The 21,634-nt window shown below is 35.7% G+C and overlaps 1 protein-coding gene across 1 annotated transcript in view; it reads left to right on the top strand.

Annotated features, from left to right (window-relative positions):
* LOC131803803 (transmembrane protease serine 9-like) overlaps positions 1-21,634 on the top strand; it is a 30,018-nt gene that overhangs the window by 5,587 nt on the left and 2,797 nt on the right. Inside the window, exons 5-18 of the mRNA XM_059125519.1 lie at positions 3,566-3,661; positions 3,722-4,041; positions 11,387-11,396; positions 11,458-11,630; positions 11,697-11,901; positions 11,971-12,019; positions 13,748-13,935; positions 14,004-14,099; positions 14,163-14,473; positions 16,875-16,959; positions 17,042-17,202; positions 19,702-19,822; positions 19,886-20,093; positions 20,461-20,654. Of these exons, the coding sequence (XP_058981502.1) occupies positions 3,566-3,661; positions 3,722-4,041; positions 11,387-11,396; positions 11,458-11,630; positions 11,697-11,901; positions 11,971-12,019; positions 13,748-13,935; positions 14,004-14,099; positions 14,163-14,473; positions 16,875-16,959; positions 17,042-17,202; positions 19,702-19,822; positions 19,886-20,093; positions 20,461-20,654 (2,217 nt within the window). The remainder of the gene's footprint in view (positions 1-3,565; positions 3,662-3,721; positions 4,042-11,386; positions 11,397-11,457; positions 11,631-11,696; positions 11,902-11,970; positions 12,020-13,747; positions 13,936-14,003; positions 14,100-14,162; positions 14,474-16,874; positions 16,960-17,041; positions 17,203-19,701; positions 19,823-19,885; positions 20,094-20,460; positions 20,655-21,634) is intronic.

Genomic DNA, 21,634 nt, shown 5'->3' with positions numbered 1-21,634 from the left:
CGTAGTATATCCATACGAATATCCATTACGAACATCAAATGCCTAATGTGAAATAATTCCGGTTAATAATGTCGCTAAATTCATCAATATACCGAATATCGGGAGGTACCGTTATATGGGGCTATACGAAGATGTGGAAATGCACAGACAATTTTCTGTCTAAGGCTGTAATATCCATGTCGAACTTCAAATACTAAATTTGAAATAAAGCCATTGAAATCCCAAAAAGTGCAAGAACTTAAACCGCAACAGAAAAAAATAGACTCAAAAGAGCTAAAGACTTGCTTCGCTTGGCCGAAAGTGGTGAACTGCCGAATTTGGTTTTCTCCGATGAGAAAACAATCGTTGTCCAACAGTTTTAAATAACAAAATGATCGTGTTTACTTGCCAAAGAGGTCAGCTGAAAATGTGCACCTTCGTCAATAATGATCTAAAACAGCCGATGGTCTAATTAATCGACCGTGGCATTAGAATAAATGCCGAATATTACCCCGAAAATATTCTGGAGGTTTTATTAAAGCCTTGGGCACGCAAACATTTTGGCCTCAGACCTTGGACATTCCAGACAGGCACCATCACACTCAGCATGCGACACCCAAATATGGTTACAAAATGAGGTTCTTCGCTTCATTTCCAGCGCACAATGGCCACCAAAATCTCCGGCCGTTGGGCTATTGTGTCTTGAATATTTTGGAAAACAAGGTCGGTACTTAAAAATACCAAAGTGTCGATCACCTCAAGCAAGCGCTTCACCGGGAATGGGCCAAGATACCGCAGAGCAACTTTCGGGCAGCGTGTGACGGTTTCATTGGCCGTTTGAAGGCCATAATTCGTGCCAAAGGTGACCAATTAGAACAAATCTAAACTTATTCCAAAATTTGATGGTCTTACCGCCATTTTTTGCTTTCATTCAATCAAATTAAAAAACAATGTAAAAACTATCGCGTTTGATTTGTTGCAGTTTTTTTATCTCAAACTGTATTTGGAAGCTCATGATGGATCCTCTCATGCGTCCTTCATGGTTTAAGGTGAGACTCGCCATGAGCTGTAGACTCTTGGTTAGCAGATGGTGCGTATGCTTGAAGCGTGCAGTGATCGAGTTGGCGTTGAGGTTGCGAATGACAAGATATCGTTGATGATGCTGAAAGGCAAACATTCTCATAGTCGACCTCCGCTTATACGAGCTGCTGAACGTGGCATGAGATATGCATAAACGTTTAAGTACTTGGGTATCTATATGACGGATAGAATTTTCTGATATACTTTGATTATATTAAGGCCTACGAATTTATTCGTGACGTAACGTTCCTACTGGACCGGCCAGACTTTCGCTTCGACTTAAGTACTGGTTTCTTACCGGCTCAATGCCTTTTTTAAAAAGAGGGGTCTTTCCCAGACGGATTTATGTGGGATGGCTGAGGACTGGGTGCATGTACTGACGGAATCCCGTTACTGTAAAGACATTCGAAGTTTAGCAAACATGGGTAATACATATGGCGGGGCGTATGGAATTGAATAACTGACTGAACTGGTGCTGGATCTTAAATTTAAATTTTCTTCAATCAATTTCGATGCTGTCCTTTGATAGGTTCCTGGTCATTGTAATATTGAAGCAAGGGGAAAACCGTATACTTAGCAAGGATGAGCTCGGCCAACAGACCTTGACGTCGCCGACATCTTAATTTATCCTCTTTGTCATTTTATCAGAACATTAGAACTACTCTTTAGGGAGAAAGCCAAAGAGTACTGGTACAATGAAAGAGTTTGGCCAATGTAACGCATAATCATAGGGATATATACAGGCCATTAGGACAACGAATGAAGAAATTCCACATGTGATAATTCTATCATCGACTAATGCTGGCTGTGTGAGGATAGGAAGAAAATGAAACAATTGAAGAACTATTATGTGACAGTCCTCCTAATCTCGAGGGAAAAAGTACGAACATTTGACACATGATCTAAGTGTTCATTCAGATGCGGATCTGATTTTCATAAAGAGTTTCAAAAAAGGCATTGCTGGCCTGGCGCTGAATTTAAAACTCGACTCCATTCGACGCTTTTCTCCATCCAGGATAGTGCAGTCATCCCAATTTATATTGGGCGCCAGTTGACGAAATCGTACACAACGTCTGTCCTAATATTAGTGCAAATATTACGATGGGGAATTTCCTTTTGCAGATTGCCGGAGGAGTAGATTTATACGTGCTGTCTTTTTCCAAAACCGAATTCTGGTTATAGCCTACATCATATAGTGGAAAGGGTATTATGTCTTTGTGCATTTGTTTGTAACATGGAGAGAAGGAAGCAAGATAGACCCATAGTTACTTCTGAGGATCTCCATAGAATCACTTTCTGAGTTGATTTATGCATGTCAGTCCGTCTGTCCATCCGTCCATATATTCTTGTGACCAAAATGCAGGTCGCATTTATTGCCCGATCCAGATGACATTTTGCACAAATCATTTGTTTTTTGATCCAGGACAAACCCTATTGAAATTGGAGAAAATTTAGATATAGCTCCCATATATATCTTTGTCCGATTTTCCCTTTATTGTGCACCAAACGTGTAATATCAGCCCGAATAGTATTGAATTTTGCACATACAACCAAATTAGGCCTGAAAATTAGTATGCCAAATTTGATCGAAATCGGTTCAGATATAGCTATAGCTCCCATATATATTGTTCATCCGATTTGTTATTTTAGTCCCCCGCAGCCGTAACAACAATATTTGGTGAAATATATCAAATGCAGCTCAGAAATACATTTGCCAAATTTTATTGAGATCGGTTCAGATTTGGATATAGGTCCCATATACAACTGCGTCCGATTTATTTTTATTGTACACCAAACGTCTAATATTTGCCAAAATGGGATGGAATTTGGCACATGCGACCGAATTGAGTCTAGAAGCTAGAATGCCAAATTTGGTGAAGATCGGTTCAGATATAGCTATAGCTCCCATATATATTGTTCATCCGATTTGTTGTATTTGATACAAACAGCCATAATATGCACTCCGTAACAACGATATTCAGGGAAATATATCAAATACAACTCAGAAATATCTTTGCCAAATTTTATCGAGATCGGTTCAGATTTGGATATAGCTCCCATATATATCTTTATCCGATTTCAAATTAATTTTGCACCAAATAGGCAATACAAGCCCGAATTTAAAAGATACAAATGCTTCGGCATGTTTAGTCTTTTGAACTTTAAATTATAATTCTAATCATAGCGTGTATGATTGAATTCTCCCATAAAAGCTTTTAATTGTTATGTGGAGCTCTACCAAATTAGCAAATTGGTGTGGGGTATCATAAAGTCGGCCCGCCCGACTTTAGGACTTTCTTTGCTGGTTTTTTCAATATTTTAATTTTTGATAGGGAATATCCAGAATGAGAGGTGTAATGTATTTTTGGAAAGATTTTTCGTATCATGTTAGAATGCTTGAAGGGATATAATTTACTGATCGCTTAGAAAATTGTAGTCCTTTATGCATTTCTAATCTCTTATAGATTTTTAAAAACCATATAAATTGTTTTTTTTTTTTTTGTAGAACACATCAAACCAATATGTTTACCTATTTACGATGAGCTGAGGCCTAAAAGATATCCGGAATATGTTATCTCTGGTTGGGGACGTACAGATAAGGGTAAATTATGCCAAACATATCAAATATTACAATTAATTATTATTTTATTTTCCCTTCCAGCCGCCATTTCCGATGTGTTGATGGCCGCTGTCATACCATTTGTTGAGCTGCCAGAATGTCAGACAGTTCTACAAAAATATCGTCTGCGCAGTCGATTGAATGAAAGTCATATTTGTGCTGGAAATCGAAATTTAGTTGATTCCTGTGATGGTGATTCCGGTGGTCCCTTGGGCTATAAGGACATGTATAATGGCCATCCACGTTTCATACAATTCGGTGTGGTGGCATTTGGGGTGAATTTGTGCGGTGAAGGTGACTCACCGAATGTTTATACGAATGTTTCACATTACCTGCAATGGATAACGGATAATATTTCGAATTGATGTTTTGATGTGTTTTTTGATTTTTTTTCGTATTTCAATAAAATTAGGGGGTTATATTTTAATATAATTTAGGGGATTTTTTTAAATATCTCTGGTATTTGGTCTATGAATGGTATTATATTCGTGGAAACCTAAAGTAGAAGTTATACATATATAGAAAACAAATAGACAGTAATCTATGTATAAGAATCATATGGAAGGTCTTCTATGCATGAAATCACTTAAAAAGGCCTTCCCCGCAAAACAAGCCAAATTAAAAAAAAAAAAAAATAATAAATAAATAAATAAAGACTTGTATTTTTTTCAACGAAGTTAGCGAGGAAATTTTAAAATGACCACCGAGAAACAATTTAATGAATTCAACAGTTTTGTTTGCTTCGATAATCAATTAACCCGAAGTCGTATAATTAATTGGTGCGAAAATCTGATTCATCAAACATTTGGGAATTCCAAAATACCTTATCAAATTCATTCATGAATTAGCAAGTTAAGACAGTGCTAAGTTCGGTCGAAGCTTAATAGAATAGAAAAAGTAAAAGAGACGATAAAGGTGACCGAACCGAAATTTTAATACTTGTCTTCACGAGAGTACAATTTGAGCGCGTTTAATTAAAAAAAATGCCGTTGAAATACCTGTATGTTACTCAAGAGTCCCAAATATGATTCTCTCAGTGTAGAGTGCGGAGAGAGCTAGAGCTCTAAATTTGTGTGTAATTATTATTTTTTTTTTTTTTTTGAGACCCTCAGCCATATGGCTAAAGAGGGTATATATCATTTAATACGGTCAAAACGTACCTCATCGAAATAACTGTTTTAGACCCTAGGTCTCTTTGGACAAAATCCGTTGCAGGACATTTGGAGTCGATCTAACGATGTCCATCCGTTTGTCTGTCTCTCAAAGGGAGTATTCGATTTAATCCAAGCTTGGTATATCGTAATATTATTATCAAACATAGATCGAGTTCGAAGATGGACAATATCGGTCTACTCCTTCTGGAGTAGCACAAAATGTCAACATTTTCAAATAAAATAATTTATTGCACAGAGAAAGAAACGATAATACTATTTTGCTACAACTTTGCAAATTCTAATATGTGCATGATCAGGTCAGGTGCGAAAATGGATACCTGGTGGTACCACAAATGGTCAAAATTTTGAATAATTACAACTCTTATAGAATGTGTTGTAAGAGTCCGACTGTCTTCAAATTACACACATCACAATATTTTTATTAATCCAAGGTCTGACGTGAAGATGGAATATATCGGTCCACTCCTTCTGGTACCTCCGCCACAAATTGTCAAATTTTTGAATATTCATGAAGGTCATAAAACACGAAATTTACATCCGATTTCATTCAGACTTGGCACATTTCAATATTTCTATCAAAACAAGATCTGTTGTAATAATAGTAGAGATTGGACCATTCCTTCTGGTATCTCCCCCACAAGGGGTCAAAATTTTGAACAACCAAAACGATCATAAAATCCGAAATAAGCATTCGGTTCCTTCATATTGCACACATCCCATTAATTCTACCCATCTGCTGTTAAGATGGGATATATCGGTTCGCTCCTCCTGGTACCCCACCACAAAGGGTAAACATTTTAATTATTCATGAAGCTCATAAAACACGAAATTAACATCCGATTCTATTCGGACTTAGCACATCTCAATATTTATATCAACACAATATCTGTTATAAAGATGGTAGAGATCGCACCATTTCTTTTGGTACCTCCCCAACATAGAGTTCAAGATTTTAAAAAACCAAAACGCTCAAAGACTGCGATATGGGTATACAACTTTCTCCAAATTTCACAGATCCAAACTTTTTTACTATCGCAATATATGTTGCAAAGATGATATACATCTGCCAACCGCTTCTGGTACTTCACCCACACAGGGTCACAATTTCCAATACTTATACAGGATGAGATAAAAAAATCTGCAACAAAATCAAACACCATAATTTTTACTTTTTTGAATGAAATGTTAATGTTTAATGTTATGAAATGTTATTTCCAACAATAACATCAAATTTTAGAATAAGTTTAGATTTGTTCGAATCGGTCACAGTTGGCACGAATTTTGGCCTTCAATGAAACCGTCACACGCTGCCCGAATACTGCTCTGCGGTATTTTGGCCCAATCCCGGCGAAGCGTTTGCATGAGATGATCGACACTTTGGTATTTTTTAGTGCCAACCTTGTTTTCCGAAATACTCCAGATACAATAGTCCAACGGATTGGTATCCGGAGATTTTGGTGACCATTGTGCGCTGGAAATGAAGCGAGGAACCTCGCTGAGTGCGATGGTGCTGAGTCCTGTTGGAATGCCCAAGGTCTGCGGCCAAAATGTTTGCGTGCCCAAGGCTTTAATATCCAGAATATCCAGAATATTTTCGCGATAATATTCGGCATTTATTCTGATGCCACGGTCGATTCAAACGAGCGGAGAGCAACCATCGGCGACGTGGGTTTCGATCAAATCGCTTTTTTACTTTTCGAGGCATTTCTGCTCTTCCGTCCACTTCCTTGACGTCGGGCTACCCTACCGGTATTACGTTAACGAGCGATGGTACGAGACTCAAAAGATTTATTCATATTTAAATGCTGGAGAGCTCGTTAAAGCCACTTGAAGTTTTCCAGCCAAATATAAAAAAATCACACTATCACGCTTGAATTCCATCACGAATAACATTTTTGCTGGAAAATTTTCACCAAAATGCTTTTGTACGCTTGTAAACAATATAATGAGCTGTCACTAGAATAATTTTAACAGCTGTCGGACGAGTGGCTTAGAAATGACAGCAGTCTGAAGTTGGTTGCAGGTTTTTTTTTTATCTCACCCTGTATCTGTCATAACTTGCGAAACAAGCCAGCAATTCTTTACAACTTGCTAAATCTAAATGAAAATGGAATACTTTGGTCTGTTATAACTGTTATCTCACCCATATTTACACATTTTCCAGAAGTTGCATAAAGTATAGGAAGTAGTCAAAATAGTCCAAATCTGGCACGTTGTAATATTTTTATCAGTCTTAGGTCAGCTACGAATAGGTAAATATTGGTCAACTATCTCGGAACCTCCCCCATAATAGGTCAATAGTTTAAATAATCATAACTCAAGGCTGGGGTATACATCTTCCGGCAAAACCGATTGATACGTTTTTACTTGTTCACATGTAATTCGAAACATTTTTATTGTAATTTGAGAATTCCATTTGTATTTCGAGTCATTCGAGTTATTTCATTTGTAAATCGAATTATTTGAATTGGAATTCGAGAATTTTTCAATGTAACTCGAATGATTCCATTTATATTTCAAATTATTCCATTTGTAATTCGATTTATTCCATTTGTAAATCGAATTATTCTAATTGTAATTCGAATTGTTCCATTTGAAAAAGGAAGAAAAAATTACAAAAATAGAATTACAAATGGAATAATTCAAATTACAACTGAAAAAAAATTAATTAAGAAAATTTTGAATATTTAAGAATATTTTTTATTTAAGGATATTTTTTATTTATTATTTTTTTATTTATTTATTTATTTTTTATTTATTATTTATTTATTTTATTTATTATTTATTTATTTATTTTTTATTTATTTTTTTTTTATTTATTTATTTTTTATTTATTTACTTTTTTATTTAAGAATATTTTGCAATCGAATTAGGTTTTAGGTCGACCTTGATCTAGGTTTGGTTATAAATAAAAATACGACATGCCGAATTGATACTCCCTTCGAGAACCAGCATGACAGAGGAACGGGCAGATACCGCTAAATCGATTTTAAAGAGAGTTGAGGTATAAAACCATTATTTCGTTATTACCTCGTTTATAAGTCATTTACTCATCCATCTTTCATAATTTTCCATCTCAAAGAAAAGAAGATATTAATAGAAAGCTTTTTTGTCTCAACACCTCTAGTATTTCCATAATAAATCAAAGATAATGAATTTCCCCATATTTCTAGAATTTCCACTAATGGTTAAAAATGGTTTCGGAAAACCACATAAACTTCGATAAACATCTGAGGAACCATTTTTTCCTTACGGAAATGTTCTTAAATTATAAAAATATATATATTGGCCTCTTCCTTTCCTTTCAACTCAAAATATTGTTTTTATCAACACCACTGCCACAGAGCTTTGGTTTTTTTAGTTGGTCTGATAACCCGTTTCAGCGGCGATTTGCAACTGTGAATGGATTTGGATAAATTAAATACAGCCATTATTGCGAGCACTGAGAAACGTGTTAGGCATTCAAGCGCATCGGAAAGTGCCGGCTTTGCATATACAAAAGCAAGTTCAGTGACTAAAACCGGTAGTCTCTCGTCCAACACTCAGCGGTCAAGAACTGAAACGAAGAAATTATAGAAATATTTTTATAAGAACTTTGAGAAAAAAAAAAAATAAATAAAAAAAAAAACAATTTATTTTGTTTTGTTTTGTGAATCCATAAACAACCAATTTAAATGATTGACTTTGTGCTGATGGGGAAACACACGTGAACGATTTGTTTTGTTGTGAGAATTTTGAAAAAATAAAAAATGTTTGTGCATAAATTGTGACACAGCTAATTAATTCATTAAAATTTGTTTTCATGAAATTTTAATTAATGTGAAATTGATGACCTTTAAATGCGAAATATTTGAAATATATCATAATTGTGTGTGTATTTATAAAACAGGTATCAATCAACATGAAAACAATGTATTGAATACGTCTCAAGTGGTCAGCGATTGCATTTTCGATTGAAAATATTTATGGCGAATTTTTATCCTCAACCAATAAAAAGATTTAAATTTGTCCTAAAATATATAGGTGAGCACTTGAATGGCAGACGTAGACGAAGCACATGTGGAAAATATGACTAAAACTTTTAAATGAAATTGCCCATTTGCACTTTCCGTAACTTGGAATTTCCTTGGATATAAACATAGTTATTTTTAGTAATTTTTATATTTATACGGAAATTCTGAATTTAAACGGCTTCAAAATAAACGACTTTAATAAAATATGAAAAATCCGATATTTAAAAATACTGTAAAAGAAAACAAGTAAAAAAGCAGTAAGGCCGGGCCGAACTTTGAATACCCTCCACCATTTGGAACGAATTAGGACATTTTCAAAAAATAAAAATAACATCCATTAAAAATTCTGTTAAAATCTCGGAAGGTGCCGATATATGGGGGGATAAACGATATTGTGGACCTATATAGACAAATCTATGTCTAGGGATAAAGTACTCACAAATAACTCCTTGTATAGAATTTAAGACAATTCCGCTTAAAAATGTGGCTAAAATACCGAATATCGGGGGTTACCGTTATATGGGGGACATACGATATCATGGACCTTTATAGAGAACTCCCTGTCAGGGGTAAAGTGTTCACAAAGAACCCCTTGTGTAGAATTTCAGACAATTCCATTGAAAAATGTACTGTTATATGTGGACTATATGATATCGTGGACTTATATAGATAACTCTCTTTCAATGAATAAAGTACTCACAAGGAACTCGTTGTGCGGATTTTCAGACCATTTCATTAGAGAATGTGGCTAAAATCATCAAAACCCCGAACATCGGTGGGGTTTATACGATATTTTGGACCTATATAGACAATTCTCTTTCAGTGGGTAAAACACTCACAAGGAACTCCTTGTGTGGATTTTCAGATAATTCCGTTGAAAATGTGACTAAAATACCGAATATCGGGGGTACCATTATATGGGGCATATACGATATCGTGAACCTCTAAAGGCTATTTTCTTTCAGGGGGTAAAGTGCTCAAAAAGAACTCCTTGAAAAATGTGGCTAAAATCATAAAAATACCGAATATCGGGGGGTACCGTTGACCTATATAGACAATTCTCTTTCAGGGGGAAAGTACTCAGAAGGGACTCCTGGTGTGGAATTTCAGAAAATTTCATTAAAAAATGTGGCTAAAATCATCAAAATACAGAATAGCAGGGGTTACCGTTATATGGTACCGAAGACGTGGACCTACGTGGCTCATTTTCTGGCTTATACTATAGCATCCTTTTCGAACTTCAAATTGAAACAATTCCGGTAAATAATGTCGCTAAAATCATCAAAATACCGAATATCGGAGGGTACTGTTATATAGGGGCTATGCGAAGACGTGGACCTATATGACTCATTTTCTGTCTGAGGCTGTAGTATCCATTGCGAACTTCAAATACCACATTTGAAACAATTCCGGTAAATAATGTCGCTAAAATCAAAATACCGAATATCGGGGGGTTCAGTTATATGGGGGCTATACAAAGACGTGGATCTACATAGCCCATTTTCAATACCAAAAGTCCTGCAGACATAATACACATTTGAGTAAATTTTTATCAACTTAGTTCATTTCGTTCGGAAGCTAGAGTGATTTCCACAAACGGATAGACGGACAGGCGAACGGACATTGATAAATCGACATAGAATTTTATGCTGATCAAAAATATGTGGGGTCTAAAATGTATATTTCGAGGTGTTACACACGGAATGACAAACTTAATATACCCTCCATACTTGGTGGAGGGTATAAACAAACCGTGACCTTTAATAAATATATACATTTTTACAAAATATAAATATGCCCAATCTTTAAAAAATATGAAAAAAACTATTTGTACAAAATATCCAACATTTACGATATTTTAAAAATATAAAATGAAATCCATAAAAAATGTAAAAAACGTCACGATCATAAAAAAATATAAAACTGAACGTACTTTTCGTCGTGCAGGGCCGATCATGTGATATCCTACAACACTATAATGTGTTGAAAGGCCGCTTATGTCCAAATTCATTTTTGAGAAATGCCAAATTCGTTCCGAATGGTGGTGCGTATTTAAAGTTCGGCCCGGCCGAACTTACAGCTTTTTTACTTGTTAAATAATGTTTTTTTAATCTATGACCTTCAATAACGGCTGATAAACAGCATTTTTAAAAAGTCTGCGGTTGCAATATTTATATCATCTTTATTTGGGTTTGATACGAAATGGACAATATTGGCCCATTCCTTCAAAACCACCAATTTGAATAATCATAACAGATGTCAAAATATATTTAAATAATCGAACATTGGCTGAGGTATACTACATCTGTCGGCAAGACCGACTGATACTTTTTAACTTGTGTTTTTCTATCGACAGTTGCTAGAATTGGTTGGTGCCGTTTTTTGGTCCTAAAAAATCTATACCTTATAATAATACGATATTATTTAAAAATATAAATAAACTACAATCTTAAACTGAAAGCTGATAGGCAATGAGGAAAGAGTATCGAATATTTATCATTCTCTCTTTGATATCACAGGGTTTATGTGGTGAGTAACAAATACTTGCAACTGAAAACAAAATACTAAAATTGGTATTCATTTCCATCAGAATATGGCTCGCCATGTACAACAACCGATAATGTGGCTGGCATATGTGTTCCGGTCAAATCATGTAAGCCGGCATTTGATTTTTTCGCCCAACTACGGGAAAGTGGTCGGGTGATAACATTCTCTGAACGCGAGGAGATTCAAAGTTTACATTGCGGTACCTTTAGGGGAGTGGTAAGGAGAATGAAAATCTCTGAAATTTTAATGGCCAGCCAATACTGATTTTCGTTTTCGTCCAAGGCTCATATCTGCTGTGATCCATCAAAACTCCAATTGAATCCGGATGGTGTGTCCCTGCTGGAAAAACAAAAATGTGGTATTTATCTCACCAATCGTGTTACATATGGTTATGAGGCAAAATTAATGGGCTATCCATGGATGGCCCTTTTGGTGTACGATGATGAACGCGATCCGTATAAGTGTGGGGGTTCGCTGATAAGTGAACGTATGTGTTTCATAAACAATAAATACTTTATTGTAAAACTTGTAATTTTTTCGCTTAACATTTCTACAGAGCATGTTCTGACAGCTGCACATTGCGTCCGAGGAAGGGAATCGAGCATGTGAGTATAAAGCCATATTAAATTATTTTTAGGAGAAAAATTTTGAACAATTAAAAATTAATAACCTCAGAATTGAGGTCGGATTTTTTTCTAAAGAAAAAAGTGACCTCAGACCTGAAGTCGGATTTTTTTCTAAAGAAAAAAGTGACCTCAGACCTGAAGTCGGATTTTTTTTCTAAAGAAAAAAGTGACCTCAGACCCGAAGTCGGATTTTTTTCTATAGAAAAAAGTGACCTCAGACCTGAAGTCGGATTTTTTTAAAGAAAAAAGTGACCTCAGACCTGTGGTCCGACTTTCTATAGAAAAAAGTTACCTCAGACCTGAGGTCCGATTTTCTATAGAAAAAGTGACCTCAGAATTGAGTTAGGATTTTTTTCCATAGCAAAAAAAATGATCTCAGACCTAAAGTCGGATTTTTTTCTATAGAAAAAAAGTGACCTCAGACCTGATGTCGGCTTTTTTCACTAAAGAAAAAAATGACCTCAGACCTGAGGTCAGATTTTTTCACTAAAGAAAAATATGACCTCAGACCTGAGGTCAGATTTTTTCACTATAGAAAAAATGTGACCTCAGACCTGAGGTCGGATTTTTTCACTATAGAAAAAAGTGACCTTAGACCTGATGTCTTTTTTTTCACTCTAGAAAAAAAGTGACCTCAGACTTGAGGTCGGATTTTTTCACTATAGAAAAAAGTGACCACAGACCTGAGGTCGGATTTTTTCACTATAGAAAAAAGTGATCTCAAACCTGAGGTCGGATTTTTTCACTATAGAAAAAAGTGATTTCAGACCAGAGATCGGATTTTTTCACTATAGAAACCTCAGACCTGTGGTCGGATTATTTCACTACAGAAGAAAGTGACCTCAGACCTGAGGTCGGATTTATTTCTATAGGAAAAAAGTGACCTCAGACCTGAGGTCGGATTTTTTCACTATAGAAAAAAGAGACCTCAGACCTGAGGTCGCATTATTATCTATAGGAAAAAAGTGATCTCAGACCTAAGGTCAGATTTTTTTCTATAGGAAAAAAGTGACTTCAGACCCGAGGTCGGATTTTTTTCTATAGGAAAAAAGTGACCTCAAACCTGAGATCGGATTTTTTCACTATAGAAAAAGGTGACCTCAGACCTGAGGTCGGATTTTTTCACTATAGAAAAAAGTGACCTCAGACCTGAGGTCGGATTATTTCACTACAGAAAAAAGTGACCTCAGACCTGAGGTCGGATTTTTTCTATAGGAAAAAAGTGACCTCACACCTGAGGTCAGATTTTTTCACTATAGGAAAAAAATGACCTCAGACCTGAGGTCGGATTTTTTTTCTATAGGAAAAAAATGACCTCAGACCTGAGGTCGGATTTTTTCTATAGGAAAAAAATGACCTCAGACCTAAGGTCGGATTTTTTCTATAGGAAAAAAATGACCTCAAACCTGAGGTCGGATTTTTTCTATAGGAAAAAAAGACCTCAGACCTAAGGTCGGATTTTTTTCTATAGAAAAAAGTAACCTAAGATTTGAGGTCGCATTTTTTTTTTTAAATGTAACCCCAGATCTGAGGTCGGAATTTTTTCACTATAGAAAAAAGTGACCTCAGACCTGAGGTCCGACTTTTTTCTATAGAAAAAAGTGAACTCAGACATGGGGTTTGCATTTTTTTCTGTAGCAAAAAATGACCTGATGTCGGATTTGTTTTTAATTTTATTTTTTGTTTTTAATTTATTAATTGAATTAGAATGTACGTACGCCTTGGAGAACATCGAAAGAGTACTGCCATAGATTGCGTTAAATTGGGACCAAAGACAACATGTGCCCCTGAGCCTCTTGAAGTGGGCATTCAGGACTTTATTCTGCATGAAAACTATCGTTCGGTTTACAATGACATCGCCTTATTACGTTTAGAGCGGAAAGTGGCGCCCGATGGTAAGTATCCAATTTTATTCATATTCTTAACAAGCCTTAGCCAATTGCAAAAAATCGTGTATTTCAAGTTCACATCAAACCAATTTGCTTGCCCATATATGAGAATCTGCGCTCACTCGAACATGAACAATATGTAATATCCGGTTGGGGAAGAACCGAAACAGGTTGGTATTGATGCTAAAATTGAAAATATTTTAATGACTAAATAACTATTTTTAAATTTGTAGGAGCATCTTCGGATGTTCTGCGCGTTGCCATAGTACCGCACGTTGATGTTGCCACATGTCAAAATTATTTGAGACCATTTGGCCTAACCTATCAGCTAAATAGTACTCACATCTGTGCTGGAGCTAAAAATTTGGTTGATACCTGTAAAGGTGATTCGGGCGGGCCGCTGGGTTACACCGACATCTACAATGGCTCGTCTCGATTTGTCCAGTACGGTGTGGTATCGGTTGGCGTTTCGAATTGCGGTGAACGAAATGTCCCGGGAATCTATGCCAACGTCTCTCATTATATGCAATGGATAACAGATCACGTAAGGCCAGAGTAATTTTGACGAAATTATTTGGACAACTTTTTCAAAAAAAAAAAAAAAAATTAAATTAAAATAAAATATTTTTAAAACGATAAAAAATTGTAGAAATCTATGTTTCAACGATAAAACATTTCATTCAACGTTAATAAAAATTCGTCTAATATTAAAAAAAAAAAATGAAAAAATAAAATTAGTACTCTGTTCCAGAACAGCAAGAATGTAAAAAATATCTACTTCCATAACCTATTTTTAATTTATTATATCGAAAAAAAAAAATAGAAACACATTAATAGCAAAAGTAGTAGATTCTTTTAGGTCCTGGAACAGAGCATACGTTTGAAATTTTCTTGATTATTTTTCAAAATTATTATTAGAAAAAGAGGCTGAAATCCCTTAAATATTTTTTTTATAGAAAACATCCCACATTAATTTTTTTAATAAACGAATTATTTTGTGAGCCACTGTAAATGCAAATACAGGGTGAGATAAAAACACTGCAACAAAGTCAAACGCCATAATTTTTATTTTTTTTTTATTTTATTAGATGAAAGCTAAAAATGTCGGAAATAGCATCAAATTTTAGAATAAGTTTAGATTTTGTTCGAATTGGTCACATTTTGGCACGAATTATAGCCTTCAAACCTTCAATGAAACTTTCACACGCTGCCCGAATTTTGCTCTGCGGTAATTTGGCCCATTCCCGGCGAAGCGCTTGCTTGAGGTGATCGACACTTTGGTATTTTTTAGTGCCAACCTTACTTTCCAAAATACTCTAGACACAATAGTCCAACAGCTTGGTATCTGGACATTTTGGTGGTTATTGTGCACTGGAAATGAAGCGAGGAACCTCATTCTGTAACCATTCTTGGGTGGCACGTGCTGCGTTCAAATTGGACACCTTTGACAAGAGTTATGGCCTTTCCAATGAAACAGCCAATGAAACCGTCACACGCTGTCCGAATTTTGCTCTGCGGTATTTAGGCCCATTCCCGGCGAAACGCTTGCTTGAGATGATCGACACTTTGGTATTTTTTAGTCCCAACCTTTCTTTTTCAAAATACTCCAGACACAATAGTACTCCGGATTGGTATCCGGAGATTTTGGTGGCCTTTGTGAGCTGGAAATGAAACGAAGAACCTCATTTTGTAACCTTTCTTTGGTGGCGCATGCTGCGTCCTGTTGGAATGTCCAAGGTCTGCGGCCAAAAAGGTTTGCGTGCCCAAGGCTCTAATACACCCTTCAGAATAATTTCGCGATAATATTCGGCATTTATTCTGATGCCACAGCGATTAATACGAGCGGAGAGCGACCATTGGCTGTTATGGCAATCCAAATCATCACCATGGCCGGCGCTTGAGATCTGGTGGCCAACCGAGGGTGCACATTTTTCAGCTGACCTCTTTTTCAGCTGACCTCTTTTTCAGCTGACCTCAGTTTGTTTACAAACTGCTGGACAACGAATGTTTTCTTGTCGGAGAAAACCAAATTCGGCAGTTCACAACTTTCGGCCAATCGAGGCAACTCTTTAGCTCTTTTAAGTCTATTTTCTTTCTGTTGTGATGTAAGTTTTTACACCTTCTAGAATTTCAATGGCTTTACCCTGAGCTAATTATTCAATATTTGCCGAATGGAATATTGCGATATGTTCTGCTCACGAGGCATTTTTCGGCCACTGGGACGCGGGTTTCGACCAAGTCGCTTCTTCATTTTTCGAACCATTTATGCTGATGTTGCTGTTTTCTTCCGTCTACTTCCTTGACGTCGGGGTACGCAGTATCACGGTAACGAGCGTTGGTACGAGACACAAAAGATTTATTCACATTTAGATTCTGGAGTGCTCTAACGATAGCCACTTTTGGTTTTCAGCCAAATATACAAATTCCATCACGAATAACTTTTTTTTTCTGGAAAATTTTCACAAAAATGCTTTTGTACGCTTTTAATCAATAGATTGAGCTGTGACTGGAATAATTTTAACAGCTGTCGGACGGGTGGCTTAGAAATGACAACAGTCTGAAGTTGGTTGCAGTTTTTTCATCTCACCTTGTATATACTTTGTGGGGTCTTAAATGTATATTTCGAATTGTTACAAACGGAATATAACCTGTAGTTAGGGTATAAACAAATCCACAAAAATTGCATAAATGGAGAGGACTTTCCTCCTAGTTTCGATTTTTGTGTTAAGCGAATTTTTTGGTGAACCACTTAATGTTACAATTACGGGTAAGTACGTTTGTCTGTATATGACTAAAGTTAAATCTCTAGTAATGCTGCTGGGAATGAAATCAATTAAAGATTTTCTTAAAAATACTTATTTCTTAAGAAGCTCATGAAAATTCATTCTTCAACCCATCCAATATTAATTTAAAATAAATATAAGTCCACATAATTAATTTTCTAGATACACGAAGATGATACAAGTCCGAAGACGACAGTTGCTCCAAGAGAATCCCCAGAAACAACTGAAATTAATTCTAGATCTCAAGGTATGTAATTGACTACAAACATTAATATTAAACCAAAAATTAATTGAAAATATGGAATATTATGTTTTTATTTTTGGTGCAGAAGAACCATGCCTCACCCCGCTCAATTCCAGTGGTTTTTGTGTCCCTTATTCAAAATGTTCACTATTTCAGCAATGGGATATAAAATACGGTGGCAATTTACCACCAACTATACAGGAGTATATAAAGCGTGCACAGTGTCCCAAAACAGATGATAATTTGGTAAGTAATTAAAAAATAAAACAAGTTAAAAAGCAGTATACCCTCCACCATTTGAAACGAATTTGAAAATTTTCAAAAAAGAAAATCTTTAAAAATTTCTGTTAAAATTTTAAAAATACCCAATATAGCCGTTATATTGGGGTCTATACGACGTGGACCTACATAGGTATTGTTTGTCATAAGCCATTACCATATTCAATTTTGAAACTTGAAATACGCGGTGAATAATGTAGCTAAAATCATCAAAATATCGTATATAGGGAGGTACCGTTATATCGGAGCTGTGCGAACACCTGGACCAGCATAGACAATTTTCTGTCACAGTCTGTAGCAGCCATTACGAACTTCAAATACGACATCTCAAACAATTTCGGTGGGTTTTGTACCTAAACTCGTAAAAATACCGAATATAGGGAGGTACTGATATATGGGGCCTATACGAAGACCTGGACCTGCATAGACAATTTTCTGTCTCAGACTGTAGTTTCCATTACGAACTCTAAATACGTAATTTGAAACAATTCCGGTGAATATGACGCTAAAATCATCAAAATATCGAATATTGGGAGGTACGGTTATATGGGGGCTATACGAAGACGTGGACCTGCATAGACAATTTATGTCACAGGCTATAGTACCTATTACGAAGTACAAATACCAAGTTTAAAAAATTCCGGTGAATAATAATAATAAAAATCATCAAAATACCGAATAGAGCGAGGTACCGATATTTAGGGGCTATATATCGGTAAATTAAATTGAAGACCTGCTTAGACAATTTTCTGTCACAGGCTGTAGTTCTCATTAGGAACTTCAAATACGAAATTTGAAACAATTCCCTTGAACAAAGTGGCTAAAATGATCGAAATGCCGAATATGGGGAGGTTCCGATGTTTAGGGGCTATACAAAGACCTGGATCTGCATAGACAATTTCCTGTTATACACTATAGTACCTATTAGGAAATTCAAATACGAAATAAGAAACAATTCCAGTGAAAAATGTCCCTTAAATCGTCAAAATATCGAATATCGAGGGGTAGCGTTGTGTGTGGGCTATACGATATCGTGGACCTATACAGACATGTCTCTTCTTAGAAAGAAGTTCTAATATGGATTTTTAGATAATTCCATTGAAAAATGTATCTGAAATCATCGAATACCGAATATAGGGAGGTTCCGCTATATGGGGAATATACGATACGATATTCGGTCGTAAGTGCCAAATTCCATCCCATTTGGACAAATATTAGACGCTTGGTGCACAATAAAAGGTAAATCGGACGAAGTTATATATGGGAGCTATATCCAAATCTGAACCAATCTCGATAAAATTTAGCAAAGGTATTTCTGAGCTGTATTTCATATATTTCCCTGAATATCGTTATTACGGAGTGCATATTACGGCTGTGGGTAACAAATATGACAAATCGGATGAACAGTATATATGGGAGCTATAGCTATATCTGAACCGATCTTCACCAAATTTGACATACTATCTTCTAGACTCAATTCGGTCGTAAGTGCCAAATTCCATCCCATTTGGACAAATATTAGACGCTTGGTGCACAATAAAAGGTAAATCGGACGAAGTTATATATGGGAGCTATGTCCAAATCTGAACCGATCTCGATAAAATTTAGCAAAGGTATTTCTGAGCTGTATTTGATATATTTCCCCAAATATTGTTGTTACAGAGTGCATATTATGGCTACGGAGGACAAAAATAGCAAATCGGATGAACAATATATATGGGAGCTATAGCTATATCTGAACCGATTTCGATCAAATTTGGCATACTTATTTTCAGGTCCAATTCGGTTGTATGTGCAAAATTCCATACTATTCAGGCTGATATTACACGTTTGGTGCACAATAAAAAGGGAATCGGACGAAGATATATATGGGAGCTATATCTAAATTTTGACCGATAATCTCCAATTTCAATAGAGTTCGTCCTAGGGCCAAACAAATGATTTGTGCAAAATTTCATCTGGAGCGGATAATAAATGCGAACTGTACTTTGTTTTCAAAAATACATGGACAGACGGACGGATGGACATGCATAAATCGACTCAGAATGTGATTCTATGCAGATCATCAAAAGGAACTATGAGTCTATCTCGGTTCCTTTTGCCTGTTACTAGCAACTGCACAAAGATATAATATCCTGATCACCTTGTGGTGTAGGGTATAAAAATTTGATCCTCTATTGAACGAATAGTCCTAAATTGACCTAGCAATGATAGAAATATTATAAGTGACAGAGTTTGAACAAAAGCCGGATGAAGAACATTGTTGATCCCTTTGTGTGGCAGGTACCAGAAGAAGTGGATCGATATTGTTTAACTCCTATCTCAATCTAAGTTTGATAATGTACGAACTTTGGACGACGTCGGATTGAAACAGGTGTCCTGAAATGGATTTCTTCAAATTATTAATTTCAGAAACTTATAACCCCTAAGTTAAGTTATAACAATGTAAATTTCTGTAAATTCCAGATACTTTATTGTTGTGAACCGGAGACAATAGTGACGGCGCCAATTAAAGAGAGGAGTGGAAATGGTTTGAACTTGTATTTAAATCCCATGCAAGATTTTCATAGTCAATTGAATGTTGAAGGTATTGAAAATATTCTCCATTAAATAGTACAGTTTCAATTTCACTATTATTTATCCCATATAGGTTTCGATATCCTAAGTGGCCAACGCTGTGGCACAGATAATGGAAATCGCATTGCCGGCGGTAATATCACAATGTTGGCCGAATTTCCATGGATGGCTCTGTTGATTTATCAGGGTCCATCGGGTGAAGAATTCCGATGCGGTGGTTCATTGATAACGAATCGTTATGTACTGACAGCAGCACATTGTTTGAGAATTGCATATCCATTGTAAGTGATAATTATTGGATATTTTGAATAATATTGAATATTTATCGACATTTATCAGTTTTAAAATTGATTAGAAATTTAGATTACAAAATTAGAATTTACACCTCCGAATTTCTCTGTATTATTTTCGTTTGGAATTCGAAATAATAATTCAAAATGTTGACAATGACATATAAATAATTTCCTGGGGATTTTACATTGAAAACCATTGAATTTGCTCCCACTCAAAATCTACACGATTATATTTTCGCAATTTTTAAAATGTTTTGCTTTATAAATTTAAAAAAAAAAAATCAGAATTTATCGTTCGAGAACACACAATGTATTACATTTTAATAATTGTGTATATTATCTTTTTTTCGAACAGAATTGGTGTACGCCTGGGCGAATATAACACCTCCACCGAAGAAGATTGTATGAAAATGGGACCAAAATTGAAATGCAACCCGCCGGCGGAAAATTTTGGTGTAGAAACAACTATATTGCATCCGGAATACAATAGACGTGAACGGGTCAATGATATTGCCCTAATCAAATTGGATCGAAATGTGGAATTTAAAAGTGAGTAGGAAAACAAAGAAGTCAATTAAGAACTAATCGGTAGGAACTTTGTATACCCCCTACCACGATAAAATGAAAACAGTGGAAATGACGGACATTTCACATTTTCCCACAAAAATTTTTTGAGTTGTTATACCATATGCAGTTGCTTTCCAGAACCTGCACTTAATAAATAGTACTAATTGTTTCGATCTCATAAAGGAAAATCGGTTGTCGGAGTAAATTTCAGGTTCAGAAAAACCGTGCTCCATTCCAGAATCTGCAAGAAAAACATTTTACTGCTATAACCCGTTTTTCCTATTTGTTATCGAAAAAAATTACAAAACTGGTAGATCCTTGCAGGTTCTGGCAGAGAGCAATGATTATTTTTTATACCCTCAATCATATGGCGACACAGAGTATATATCATTTGATACGGCCAAAACGTGCCTCATCGAAATTACTGTTTTAGACCATAGGTCTCTTTGAACCAAATCCGTTTCAGGACATTTGGAATCGATCTAGGGGTGTCCGTTCGTCTGTTTGGCTCGTGCGCACAATAACTTTCGAAGGGAGTATACGATTTGGCCCAAGCTTCGTACATTGTAATATAATAGTCAAACTTGGATCGAGTTCGGAGATGGGCAATATCGGACAACTCCTAGTGATACTTCCTCCACAAAAGGTCGTAATTTTCAAAAAAATATTTTACTGCACAAAAAGAGAAATTATAATTCGATGTTTCTTCAACTTGGCAAATCCTAATATTTATATCAGTGCTGAGTCAGGTGTGAAAATGGACAATATCGATCCAATCCATCAAGTACATCCCCCACAGAGGGTCAAAATTTTGAATAATTATAATTCTTATAAAACATGATATAAGAGTCCGATTTTCAAAGGGTCAAAGTTTTGAATAACTAAAACGATTATAAAATCTGAAATAAGCATCCGATTCTCTTCATATTTCACACACCCCATTATTTCAACCAAAGTAAGCT

The sequence above is a fragment of the Musca domestica genome, unplaced genomic scaffold (assembly GCF_030504385.1).
Source record: "Musca domestica strain aabys unplaced genomic scaffold, Musca_domestica.polishedcontigs.V.1.1 33, whole genome shotgun sequence".
Classification (NCBI taxonomy): domain Eukaryota; kingdom Metazoa; phylum Arthropoda; class Insecta; order Diptera; family Muscidae; genus Musca; species Musca domestica.
Note: the sequence above shows the minus strand (reverse complement) of the source record. Positions and strands in the feature narration are given on the sequence as shown.